This window comes from Phoxinus phoxinus (assembly GCF_949152265.1).
Source record: "Phoxinus phoxinus genome assembly, chromosome: 3".
In the NCBI taxonomy this organism is placed as follows: Eukaryota; Metazoa; Chordata; class Actinopteri; order Cypriniformes; family Leuciscidae; genus Phoxinus; species Phoxinus phoxinus.
In genome coordinates, this window is record NC_136878.1 from 15,341,888 (window position 1) to 15,355,084 (window position 13,197).

At 39.9% G+C, this 13,197-nt stretch overlaps 2 protein-coding genes across 9 annotated transcripts in view; both read left to right on the plus strand.

Moving 5' to 3' along the window:
• The window catches only part of ankrd34bb (ankyrin repeat domain 34Bb), a 322,103-nt gene that overhangs the window by 199,127 nt on the left and 109,779 nt on the right, over window positions 1–13,197 (plus strand). The window lies entirely within an intron of this gene.
• The window catches only part of trpm3 (transient receptor potential cation channel, subfamily M, member 3), a 165,713-nt gene that overhangs the window by 108,485 nt on the left and 44,031 nt on the right, over window positions 1–13,197 (plus strand). For 6 of the 7 annotated variants that reach the window (XM_079605609.1, XM_079605610.1, XM_079605613.1 and 3 more), the window contains 2 exons: window positions 1,716–1,890; window positions 3,982–4,851. In XM_079605609.1, the coding sequence (XP_079461735.1) occupies window positions 1,716–1,890; window positions 3,982–4,153 (347 nt within the window). In that variant the 3' untranslated portion in view covers window positions 4,154–4,851. Of the gene's footprint in view, window positions 1–1,715; window positions 1,891–3,981; window positions 4,852–13,197 lie in introns of those variants that run through there. The other variant, XM_079605615.1, reaches the window with a different exon arrangement.

Sequence of the window (13,197 nt, forward strand, 5' to 3'; positions counted from 1 at the left end):
ATGATGACAGCACATGTGGATCTGGTGTACCTCTCTGTCTGTCTCTCCCTTGCTCTTCTTTCCCTCCTTCCCTCTTTCTTTATCTCACATTGCATAATTTAAGCAGTGAAGATCTAGCTGCAACATGCTTTTTGAATTATAGGCACAACATCATAACTTGTTCTCATCAAGTTGTTGGAAAGAGAATATCTGTCTGTTCTGTTCACCTGATCTCGCACAGGTCCTCTCCCACTAAACGCATACCTGTTATTTAAACCAAGAGCGGTTCATTGCAGCTGATTAATGAATGTAGAAATTATCTGATTGTGCAGCAAGATTTGTACCTGCACAGCAAACGAAATGTTACATTTGAATGTGCACTAAAGTTATATTAAGTTGTCCTTGCAGGCTGCACGCAAATATTACATGACCAGTATAGTCCAATTTTAGTGGGTTAAAACACACACACATTAGAATCAAGCTTCACTCATCATGCTGATTCTTTCAATGAATAGTTCTAAAAAAAACAAGGTACCAATTTTAATCAGTCTGAAACACTTCCATATATCATTAAAGCATCAGCAGTGGTAGAATTACGTTCATTTGTAAGCAAAATGGACATTATAACTGACATATACCCAAATGAATCATAATCAAATTACAGTTAGAATCAAATTGCTTATGAAACATAATTTGTCGTGATGACAACGTCATCAAATTCAGTACATATCAATGCAGCACTTGAATTGTGTTTCCCGAAACCATAGTTCCAACGAACATCGCAAAGTTGTGTGGTTGGAACGACAGCTCTCGAGCTGTGTTTAGAAGCATAGTTTCTTGTTTTCATGGCCTGGACTCAATAAATCCTTATCTTGAGCAAAATAAGCAAGCTGACGTTCAGTACTACAATCTGTATCTTTTATTTAGAATGAATACAAATGTCAATTTCTTCTTTTAGTTTGTCAAAAGATTTAAAGCACCATTTTTGAAGAGTGCGCCTGTGCGTACCTGCTCTAGTGTGTAAGAACGAGCCTATGATTGAATCTGGAAATAAAGAAAAATAACATTAAGACAAATGAGAAATAGTCCTCAGATGCTATGTCTGTAATTTATAGCAAAACATCTAGCATTAATTCGATCTCAAATAGGTTCATTAAAATAAGTTATTACTCCACCACGTGCGTGACATCCTTATCCAACGTGGTTGAATATGGTTTCGGGAAACAGTCATGACTAGCTAGTTGATTTCTTCAACGATGCATCGTACTATAGTGAAGCAGCGAGTTACGTCGTTGTACTGGAAACTCACCCACATTTTTGACTGAACTGTCCCTTTAAAGTTAAAGTGTGTATTTTCTGTGCCACAAATAGAATTTAGAAAATAATGATTGTTTTCCAAACACTCCCAGCACCCCTTTTGCCCCTTCCACTCTGCTTGTCTTCAAACTAATAGATTCCCTGTAAATAGCTTATTATAGGTAGTGCTGCCCAAAATACACAATACTGGTTAAGCCAGACGTTAAAATATCAGACTCCTCAAACAAAGCACCACATGTGTGCAGTGTTTACACTTTATATGAATGGCTTACCTCTATGTCTTTGCACATTAAACTAGTAGAGGAGAAAAAATGCACCCTTCACCTTTAATCTTTTTGATTGGTTTTTCTTGTAACAGCCACCCCCACGGTCGCACACATCCCCCCCTTTTCTCACTCACGTTTCTGCTTTCTCCGCAGGGATCGGACAGGGTGTTCCAGTGGTGGCTTTGATATTGGAGGGGGGTCCTAATGTGATCTCTATCGTACTGGAGTACCTGAGAGACACTCCTCCAGTGCCTGTGGTGGTGTGTGACGGCAGCGGTCGGGCCTCTGACATCCTGGCCTTTGGGCACAAGTACTCCGAGGAAGGCGGGTATGTGAGGTTTATCTCTCTCCGCTGTAACAGTACGATAAGACATGAATATTCATTTACATATAGATGATAATTGAACTGTAGCACGGAATAGAGCGCATAAGTAAATGGCCACTTTTTTCTGAAGTATTTTTTCCCATTAATTTTCTCCATAAGGACTTGTAAGACATGAACCAAGCCAACCAGATATGAGATGAATCACAAATTTTACACACTTTAATTTAAGCAAAAAAAAAAAGGAATTTGGAATTTGAGATAAAGACAAGGTGTACTTGATGCGTTTGATTTTATTGGATTTTTTAGCAATGAACTACTCATCTCACAAAGCACTGCAAATGATGTATTCTTCAAATGTCCATAACTGGTGGAAATGTTTTAAATATTCATATAAAATTTTTGCAACATAGTAATTTTAATAATAGTATAATAATATAGAAAGTTGCAATTGACATAGTTATTGTATAAAATATATAAAGTTATATAAAGTATAACTATTATAAAATATGTAAAAGTTATATAAAGTATAACTATAAAATAAAATAAAAAAAATTTAGATTTCTGCAAATAATGTTGAACTGTTTTTGCGTGTTAAAAATAATTAACACAATTAATGTTTTTGCCAATTTCTTTGTATAAATATATGAATGATTACAAACTTTAATGTTATCTCATCATAGATTAATTGTGATTCAATGCACCTAACATGATTAATTGCAAATAATCTGAGAAACCTGTATAGTTTTTTATATAATACATTTTAGTCGATTCACAGCCCTAGTTTTTAATTTACTGCAAAATATTTAAACAGGAAAAAAAATATGTTATTGCATTATTGATTAATTGCAATTAAATGTACTTAAAGGAGAACTCCAGCGCAAAAGGAACCTTTGGTCTAATTACACATTGTTACCTAGTCAACCGTTATCTGAGATTTGTTTTCATGATTATCGAATGTAAATAGTTTTATCTCTAAAAACAGTTTAGCCTATAACGCTAGTATAACGCTAGTATATGGGGCGTAGAGTAATGACAAATAAAAATCGCTTGTTAATACCACTAACAAGGCTCAAAATAGCCCCACACTAACACGGCAGCATAATGAGGGTCCCTACCTTCAAACCGAAGCATTGAGAACTTTGACAGTGTCCAGACAGTTTAATAAGAAGATATTTTATACATACAGTCAACTTCACGTATACAAGCAGAAGCCATCTTAGAAAAACAGACTCGATCAGTCGATCAACGAAACGCCGATCTAAATGCGCTGGACCATATGAGATTCTACACAGTTCAGCGCATTTGGATCGGTGGTTCGTTGATCGACTGATCGAGTCTGTTTTTCTAAGATGGCTTCTGCTTGTATACGTGAAGTTGACTGTATGTATAAAATATCTTCTTATTAAACTGTCTGGACACTGTCAAAGTTCTCAATGCTTCGGTTTGAAGGTAGGGACCCTCATTATGCTGCCGTGTTAGTGTGGGGCTATTTTGAGCCTTGTTAGTGGTATTAACAAGCGATTTTTATTTGTCATTACTCCATGCCCCATATACTAGCGTTATAGGCTAAACTGTTTTTAGAGATAAAACTATTTACATTCGATAATCATGAAAACAAATCTCAGATAACGGTTGACTAGGTAACAATGTGTAATTAGACCAAAGGTTCATTTTGCGCTGGAGTTCTCCTTTAACATGATTAATCACAATTAATCTCAGGAACCTATATGATTAATTCAATTTTGTTCTATTCACAACATTAATTTCTATCATTTACTGAAAAATATTTAAATATATTCAAAGAATTCCAGAGAAGATTTATCTTCAATATTATGGTAGTGTAGTTCTTTACAGATAATTTGACTGTTAAGCACATATTTTTTTAAACAAAAAGTGAAGTTGAAATCACAGAGCTGTGGTGGGTCTTTTTTGAAAGGGTCATATTTTATCATTAAAAAGCAGTTTGTCTATGGAGAAAATTAATGGGATTTTTCCTTCCGGAACCCTACTGTTGCGCTCTGTTGGAATATTTTCATTGCATAAATGAATTGCTCTGATATCACAGTCTCATCTTTCTCTCTGACTACATGTTAGAATCATAAACGAATCTCTGAGAGACCAGTTATTAGTCACCATTCAGAAGACGTTTACATACAGTCGGACACAGGCCCAGCATCTCTTCATCATTCTGATGGAGTGCATGAAGAAGAAAGAACTGGTGAGTGTGTGCAGTGTGGCTGTAAAAGTCCTGATTAAACCCCCCTGATCTGACAGATTTAAAGAGATTCCTCTAGAGCCTTTTTGCTGTACTTTGTATCTTTAAGTTCTTTGTATGAGAGTGAACTCGCAATAAAGCCAGGAGTTTTTTCTGCCGCACATTCCTCTCCATGTCAGCATGCCGTTATTCTATCAGACAGTCAGAGATGCGTGTAAAGTGGCCCTTAAGCTTGGGGCTGATAAATGTCACTACCTCTGCATCCCACATGAAGTACATTTCCTCAGGCCCTGAGACCATCTCTCTTCATATTAGCTTTTTGCACACATACACTCTCTCTTTATCTCTCTGATGCACAGAAAGTAAAACTATTAAGTACTACCGATACTATCACCTAAAACGTGTCATATATTTGAATCCTCTACTCCTCTGTTAAATTATTCACCAGATTGACGACTCCATAATCTGTATGACTTTTCAATTAGAGTGCACTTTCCAGTGAGCTCATTTAAAAGCTCTCAGACACTACACATTTATCCTTCCCCTGTTAGCCATTACTTCCAGAACATCCTGAAATGCCTCAATAAAGAGTTTTAACAATCAACTTCAGTGTCGCCAGGAGAAACATATCCTACTTTTATCTCAACATGCTTCCATATTTTTTATCTATCAAGTAAAATCTATCAAGCCCATGATTTGCATGCAAAACGTTTCTAGTTGTCTTTGAATGTTGATGTAGTTCAACCTTAAATTTCAATGTTGTGTTTGTATATTCAGATTGTTTTCAGTCATTAAATCATACATCCTCAAAGTGATTTTTGTGTTTGTTCTTTTATTAATAATGATTTGAATCTTCTTTTAGTCATTGTAGTGGTTTCACTCATTGTCTGTGCACGTGTCTATGTATTTGTGATTTTGTGTATGTGCACACCATGTTATTTTTTAATTAATTCTTTGTATAACTGTGTTTTCAGTGTTGTTAGTGCATGCATTTCCACTGTGAAGTATGATATGTAGCTGTAGATGTGTTAATCCTCATTATGAAGATGACCTTTTCAAGCATAGATATGAATCTTTGTACCCACACACCATATGACTTTTACTTAAGCCTTTGTATTTATATGCTGTATTGGCTTAAATGCAATTGTGTTCAGATGCAAACTGTTTTGTTGAAGGTGAGAGCTAGTTTTGAGTATAGCACATTGGCTTTAGTTTACATGCCACCCACTTGAATATGTTTTATTGATGACTCAAAAGTGAGATCCCAAAGCCTTTGAGACGCAACTAGGGGAAGCAAATAAAAAAATGATACTTAAAAGTAGAATTGACATTAAACCAGTGTACAAGCACAAAATGCCACTGCTAATATACCAAATAAACACACATATATAATAATCTGTTTCTTACCGGTAGTTACACAAACATGTACGCTTCTGCTCAGTTGGGTATTGGATGTGCTGGCAGATGAGTGCAGCATGTGTGTTTGGGACCTAGAGAACTTTAGTCCAATGCACTCATCTCATATTCATCATACATGCACACAGTTCAGGTCAGTGCTGGATCTCCTCTTTTGCTCCCTCATTGCTGTACTTTCCACTAAAGACAAGCCAATGGGAGAATTTCCATGCTTGATGATTGGAAAAACTGCTTACAATTTACAATTGTGATTAGGAAGCTAGAGTGAATGAGTATTAGAGGTGCCTTTGGCAGTCTTTGAAGATGGAGTAATTATTGTATCTTAGCAGTTTAATTTGAAGATGAAACAGTATCAGAGTACCCGAGGTTTACTGCTTCGTTCATAATAGCTTACTATTATACAATTTGTACTATTACTGCAATATGTCATACTGTATTTATGGAAGCCAAAAAAAAAAAAGCCAAAAAAAATCATGCTTCAGTAAATTGTAGTTATGAAATAAAAAGTCAAAATTATGACATACTAAGTTCCCTTTCAAGGTCACTGTCGCTGCGTCATATAACAACACTTTTGGGAACGCCTTCAGAATCTGAAGCATGTGTGAAACTGCGTTTTGAGACAGCGTGTGACAGGGCACCACGGAAGCTACAAATGTAAGCCGGCACACAACAGCATCAGCTTCTGTTCTTCAGCAATGGCTCTGTGTGTGAAATTGTAATTTACTGTTGTACCTATTTGTCTATTTGGCAGTGTTTGTCTGAAAAAAAGAAAAGAAATATGGCAAGTGAAAGACCGTACAAACAGTGTGTGCCTCCCTCAGTGGCGTAGACAGGGGAGGGGCCATGGGGGCACTGGCCCCTCCTGAAAACTGATTGGCCCCCCAGTGTGCCCCCACCATGCGCGGGTCAATGTATAAACAACCCGCACCCGACCGACGTTTTCAACTAACCCGCCCGCAACTCGAACCGCAAAAAAAAAAGAAAGAAAATATTTTATATCTCTCCCCCGACTTTCCCAACAAAAATCCCCCCGCCCCCCTCTCAGCAAATAGCCTACATAAAAAACTGACATTACTGAGCTATATGCGTTTAAAAGTAGCCTAAAATGGCACAATGGCATTGCTCAGTTCAACGTGTTGGGAAATCGGGCATTTTGTCCCACGTCAGCTTTTATTCAAAAGTTAATAACGCGCTCAACATTCAAAAGGTAAATAAGGATTTCCCTCTTTCATCTCTGCAGACTGCTCGTGCGTCATCATCGCGCAGTTATTCAGCCAATAAAGTGCAGTAGACCTATGTATTTCATAGAACATTGTGTCTAGGCCTACTATATAAATGACAAATGTTTAATTGGCATCTTTATTTCAAACGACCCGACCGACCGCGACCCGAATATCATTAAAAATATTTTTGGATGACTCGTAACCGCGGGTGACCGCATGAGTCATGACGCGGAACAACATGGGTAACGTTAGAGGAGAATCTATGAATATTGTTTGTTGGGTAAACACCAGAAACATAAACCTATTATAAGCCACATTATACATGAACTACGTCCACTGTATTTAGTCTGTAGGACAGTGGTTTTGTTGTTGTTGTTTTTGTTTATTTGTTTGGTCAGTATTACAGTTGTGAGGCTAAAATAGAGTTGTATGTAATTTCTATATCTTGATGTTTACTTTTCTTGTTGTACAACAAGATATTGTAGTTTTGTTTTGCTATGCTGTGTGGCACAATCAGGCGAATCGTGTGTCAAACAAAGTTAATGAAATGAGTCTCAAATTTGGTGTGTAGTGTGTACTGTGTTTTCACAGAAGTGACAAAACGTCCTTTGATGACATCCAGAAACATTCTAAAAAAAAAAAAAAATCATAAATAAATAAAAATGCATGATTAACCCTTGTGCATTGTTCAAATTATCATCCTTTCGTTATGTTCGTGGCTGAAAACAGCCCCAACAGCACATAAGGGTTAAATAGCTAAATAAATAATTAATACTAAAATAACACTGATTAATTAAGCCATTCTAAACTGTTTCTAGAATTCACATATTTTACGTTAAACTAAAGCTACCTTTTTGAAAAAGTAGCTATCTAACAAAGTAGCCTATTGATATATGATATTTTACAATCAATATGCTCAAGACTAATTAGCCTTCCTCGACATAAGTAGATTTGGTCTATTCATCAATGCAAATTTACTGCAACTGCTGATATGCTAATTGAATAGGATGTGGGAAAAAAAGATTTATTATATAAAATTTTATTACAGTTATATGAATTCATTAATTGTGTTTATTATATGAATGATTCATATAATTATGCATTTATATAAATAAGGCTATTCTATTATTATTTGTGAGTTGTACACTAATACATTGGATTATTTTATTTATTACAGTTTTTCTTTCACTTTTGTAAAGTGAAAAGTTAATATAAATTGTATTTTATTGTTTGGATTTAGAGCAGTGAATAACTGCTATTAAAAGATAATAGGGTATCACTGTTTATTGCTGATTTTAAAGCTTACTGAACTTGAAATGATTTGGATATCTACAGTTCTACATAAATACACAACATAAGAATGGCCCCTCTGTAATAATTGTGGCCCCTCTTGTGCCCCCCAGTTGAAAAAATCCTAGAATCGCCCCTGGCCTCCCTGCCCCAGATACATCACGAGTGGGGACACACACAAATTTTGTGAGAGCGGAGAATGCACAGGCAGCTCTAAAGGGGGCTGCCTGTACTCACTGTGAGCAGCTCTACCGCTCAGGACGCTCCGCTCCCGTCTGCCTTTGTTTGATAAGGTGGACCAGGCTTGCGTTCCTCATGGTTCGGGACCCGAGGCTGCGCGCCATCTTAAGTCGTAGGGTTCTCAAGTGGAGCTAGCAGAGGAGGTGTAGACGTCTTTGGCCGTTTCTCTGCCTTCCTCTGCAGGTTCCAGCTCTCGCATTCGGGCTTCTTCCACCCCGATCGAAAGCCTGATGCCCGAGCTCTAGTTCTAAGAAATTGGAAGCTCTCAGCACTGAGGCGGGACAAGTCATAAATGGTGGCTAGTTGTGCTGGTGCGCCCTTGCATACCATGGCATGCAGGCGTACCAAGTAGACTTATTAAGGGACCTTGATGAGGGCGAGGGGGTCGGGCCCGACAACATTAAAGGGGGGGTACAATGGTGTTTCATGTATTCAGAGTTGTTTACAGTGTTAAAGAGATGGATTCTCATGCTAATAATGGCCAAAGTTTGAAAAGTTATTTTGAACGAATAACAGAGAATTTCTGTGCTGAAAATCATACTTCCGGATTGCAACACGTTTCGGCTGGTTTTTTTCTATCGTAGATCTAATGACGTAGACCAGAGTGGAACTCCTTATATGAGCATTGCTCTCGGAAAAGCGCGTTCACGCACACGTCGACCAGAGGAGAGAAAGACCGCGCTCATCGACACATAGACATCATATATCTCTATATAGTATCTATGCATCGACGCGCTACTACCGGAAATCATCATCAGCAGCGCTAAATAGGAATGGTTGATGTCAAGAATGTCTCCAAAAAAGTGTGTTTTGGGATTTGAGGGAAAGTTTACCTTGTTCAGCTTCCCAAAGAACCCAGTGTTACTGGAACAGTGGATGCAGTTTGTATTTCCGGGACAGCAAAGGAGTGTGGCAAGTGCGGTTTTGTGTTCTGGTCATTTCAGTGACGAATGTTTTATTAACAAGACCCAGGTCGTCGCTGGATTTGCAAACCAAATACTTTATATATATAGTAATATGGCCTACCGCACCACGATCGATAATAAGCAAACCTTCCCGCGCGCTCCCGCTTGACTCTATAGCTCCGCCCACGCCCAGAATCAAGGACCTCGGCTTTTTCCGGATAGAATCGGAAAGCTGTATTTTTATTTTATAAATATGATGAAACTAAAGACTTTTTGGAGATATGAAGGACGCACTATTACTCTATAGGGACTCAAGATTAACATGAGATTGACTGAAACTAAGTATTTTACCCCCCCTTTAAAGAGCTGCATCGGGCCACGGACCTGTCTCTCCGTGCCATCAAGATGAAGGCCCAAGCCATCGGTTGCTCCACGATATGAGGACCTCCGTGAGGATCGTTATTTTCTTGACGAAGGCTTTGGGAAAGAAGCCCTGACGCTCCTCCACTGAGCCCTCTGGAAATTGATGTTGTTTCCCCGCCGCCTTGTGCACTTCGGGGCACACCGGTTCCCAGTGAACGCAAACCTCACTGTCACCCCAGTACTACCTACCTACCTATATATCTCAGTGGGTCCTGCGTACGGTAGAAAAGGGGTACAGAATCCAGGAGATTCAGGCTCAATTCAAATCAAGTCTGAGGACTGGTTTGTCACAATAGATCTAAAGGACCTTACTTCCACAAATCCAGTTCCTGAGGTTTGATTTTGGGGGCGAAGCGTTCCAGTATCAGGTTCTTCCATTTGGCCTATCTCTCTCTATCTCCTCGCACCTTTACAAAATGCATGGATCCAGCACTGGCTCCTCTGAGACTCCAGGGCATTCGTGTTCTCAATTATATAGACAACTGGTTGATCTTAGCCCAGTCACGAGAGATGGCGGTTCGACATCTGAGGCTAAGGCTCAATTTCAAAATGAGCATGTTTTCCCCCCTTCTATCCAGACAACAGTAGAAGGCCGTCACTGTAGAAAATTTTCAAAGATTGCTGTGGATCATGGCAGCTGCATCAAACATGATACCTTTTGGCCTGCTGTACATGAGACCCCTGAAGTGGTGGCTCAGGACCAAGGGTATGATCAGGGTTACGCACAGATGCCTTCATTCCCTGGCTATATGGAAGAAAAGTTGTTCATATCCTAAGGTCCTGTGCTGGGACCATTGTGTCATCAGCATCTCAGCTGCCCTTACGGGCTTGGGTGCTGCCATGCAAGGCCGCTCAGCATTGGATCTGTAGAGAGATCATCATCTCTCGTGGCACATAAATTGCCTGGAGATATTGGCTGTATTTCGTGCTCTTAGGTATTTCCTCCCAGACCTCTGAGGCCATCATGTTCTGGTTCAAACAGACAGTGGGCTCTTACATAAATCACCATTGGGGCCTGAGGTCGCACCCTCTATACAAACTGTTGCATCAGGTCCTTCTCTGGTCTCAGGGAAAGCTGTTGACACCAAAAGCTATGTATATCCCTGGAGACCAGAATGTTTGTTTGTTTTCATTGTATTTGACATGGACATTCAATTACTTTGGACGAACCATATGCATTTGTTTGGGTGTTTGCAACTCTGATTGCTCCCCCATGCTTTCAACCTCGATTGCACTATACTCCTGGGAGTTCTAGATAGGGTTCGCCAGGACGGGATCAGTCTACTCTTTGTATCCCCATTCTGACCAGACAGAGTCTGGTTCTCGGACCTCATATCGCTCCTAGCAGGCCCTCCATGGGAGATTCCAGTCAGAAGGGACCTTCTGTCACAAGCAGGGGGTTTGATATTGACTGAGGTTGTTGAGACAATCCTAAGCTCTAAAGCTCCCCTCCACTGGGAAACTGTACACCTTAAAGTGAAGAGGACTTTATGGTGCTGAGAGTTTCAGTTAGATCCAGTTAACTGCCCAGTGGCTTCAATGCTGGACTTCAGGATCATTTCTCTGGGGGTCTTTCCCCATCCACACTTAAGGTTAACGTGACGGCCATAGCTGCCTTCCATGCACCTTTAAGCAGTGGACCATTGGGGAGACACCACTTGGTTGTTTGTTTCCTTGTGCTCTGAGGATGAGGGCTGCGACTCATGCCAGGGTTCCAACTTGGCTCGAACACACTGAGTCTGTGTCAAAGAAGTTCCTTACACTAATGGTGGCTTTCGTACTGCCTATAACATCCCTTTAGAGTGTGGGGGACTTACAAGCCCTGTCGTCTCTCCTTCCTGTTTGAAGTTTGCTCCTGAGAGAGCTAAAGCCATTCTCAACCCTAGACCGGGTTATGTGCCGAAAGTGCAGACTAATTTGGCACGGTCTATTGTTCTCCAGGCCTTCCATCCTCCCCATGTGTGAGATGCTACACCTTGTGTGCCTGGTTACGGCTCTGGAGGCCTATGTGCATAGGTCCTCCCTATGGAGGAAGTCTGACCAGCTGTTAGTGTGTCTTCGGTCTCCCAAGAAGGGGTCCCAAACGTCAAAGCACACCATCAGCAAATGGATTGTCAAACCAATCTCTACAGCTTATGAGTCACACAGCATGCCTTCACCTTTACTGATCAGGGTACACTCTACGAGGAGTGTCGCATCCTCAAAGGCTCTATTGTCAGGGTTTCACTTCAAGAGCTCTGTGATGCTGTGGGTTGGGCCTCCCCACACACATTTTTAAGATTCTGTAGTCTGGACCTTCCTTCCACGCCAGTGCTCTTTTCCTGAGTTGTGCCTGGAGAGGTTTCACACCAGGGCAGGCATTAGTCACTGTGGAGATGTGGGTATTTAGTTCCCCCAAAGTGTCGTTATATGATGCAGCGCAAGTTCCCTCGAAAGGGAATGTCTCAGGTTACGAATGTAACCATTGTTCCCTGAGAACGGAACGAGATACTGCGCCCCTTTGCCACACAACCTGAATGCTTGAGAGCGACTTACTTCAGTCTATCAGAACCTGACTGTTGGGGATTGCCCCACTGAAACTGGTGGATTATATTATTGACCGCTGCAGAACTCTGGTCAGGGAGTCGGAGTCATCAGATAGAGTTCAGACGTTTATTGTACAAGAGTGACCATACACATAATAGTGTACTTGAGGTAGTTTCTGAAATAAATAATATAACAGAAATAAATACTCATTGTCTAAATATATTCAACAACTTAACAGATTGCAAACTCAAATATAAACATCTCTGTAAAATGCACTGATACATCAAATATAAATGGAGAAATATATTAGTACGAGTCTGCAATAATAAACTGCATAGTGCAATGAAATTGACAAAAACACCAAATTATAGATGATATAAATTGGACTGTCTCGTTAATAAAGGCAGTAATAAATGACAACCAGTGAAGGATATTATCCCACGGAGAAATGCACTTCAAGATAATAACTAAACATGAACAATACGAGCCGCGATGCTGGCGGGATAATCCGCTCGTTAAGCAGCATCAAATTACAGAGAGATCGCTAGACGAACAACATCACAAACATGGTCTAACTTAGCGCAGATGGGATACAGCGTGACAATCTGCGTTATTAACAATATACATTAGAAGAAAACTTACTTTGTCACAAACTTTATCTTGCACATAAACACTGCACATGAATGTGTGAACACGATATGATCGCTCAACTGGAGTAGCTTAGTGAATAGGCAATTACACTGAGTCCGTACGTGCTGAGAATGCTGCACTACGTCATTTGCGTACAACGCAACTTAAAACGTCACACACGTAGCTACATTAATATTTAAAGGGAGAGAATTCACAACACTGACGCTGTTGTGTGCCGGCTTACCTTTGTAGCTTCCGTGGTGCACTTTAACACACTTCATCATGACGCAATGCCAATCAGGATTGGACTAGTTTCACACATGCTTCAGACGCTGTCACGCTACAGGCGCTCCCCAAAGTGTCGTTTTACGATTCAGTGTCTCGTTCCCTTCTCAGGAAACAATGGTTACATTCGTAACCTGAGATGTTATATTAATAAGAT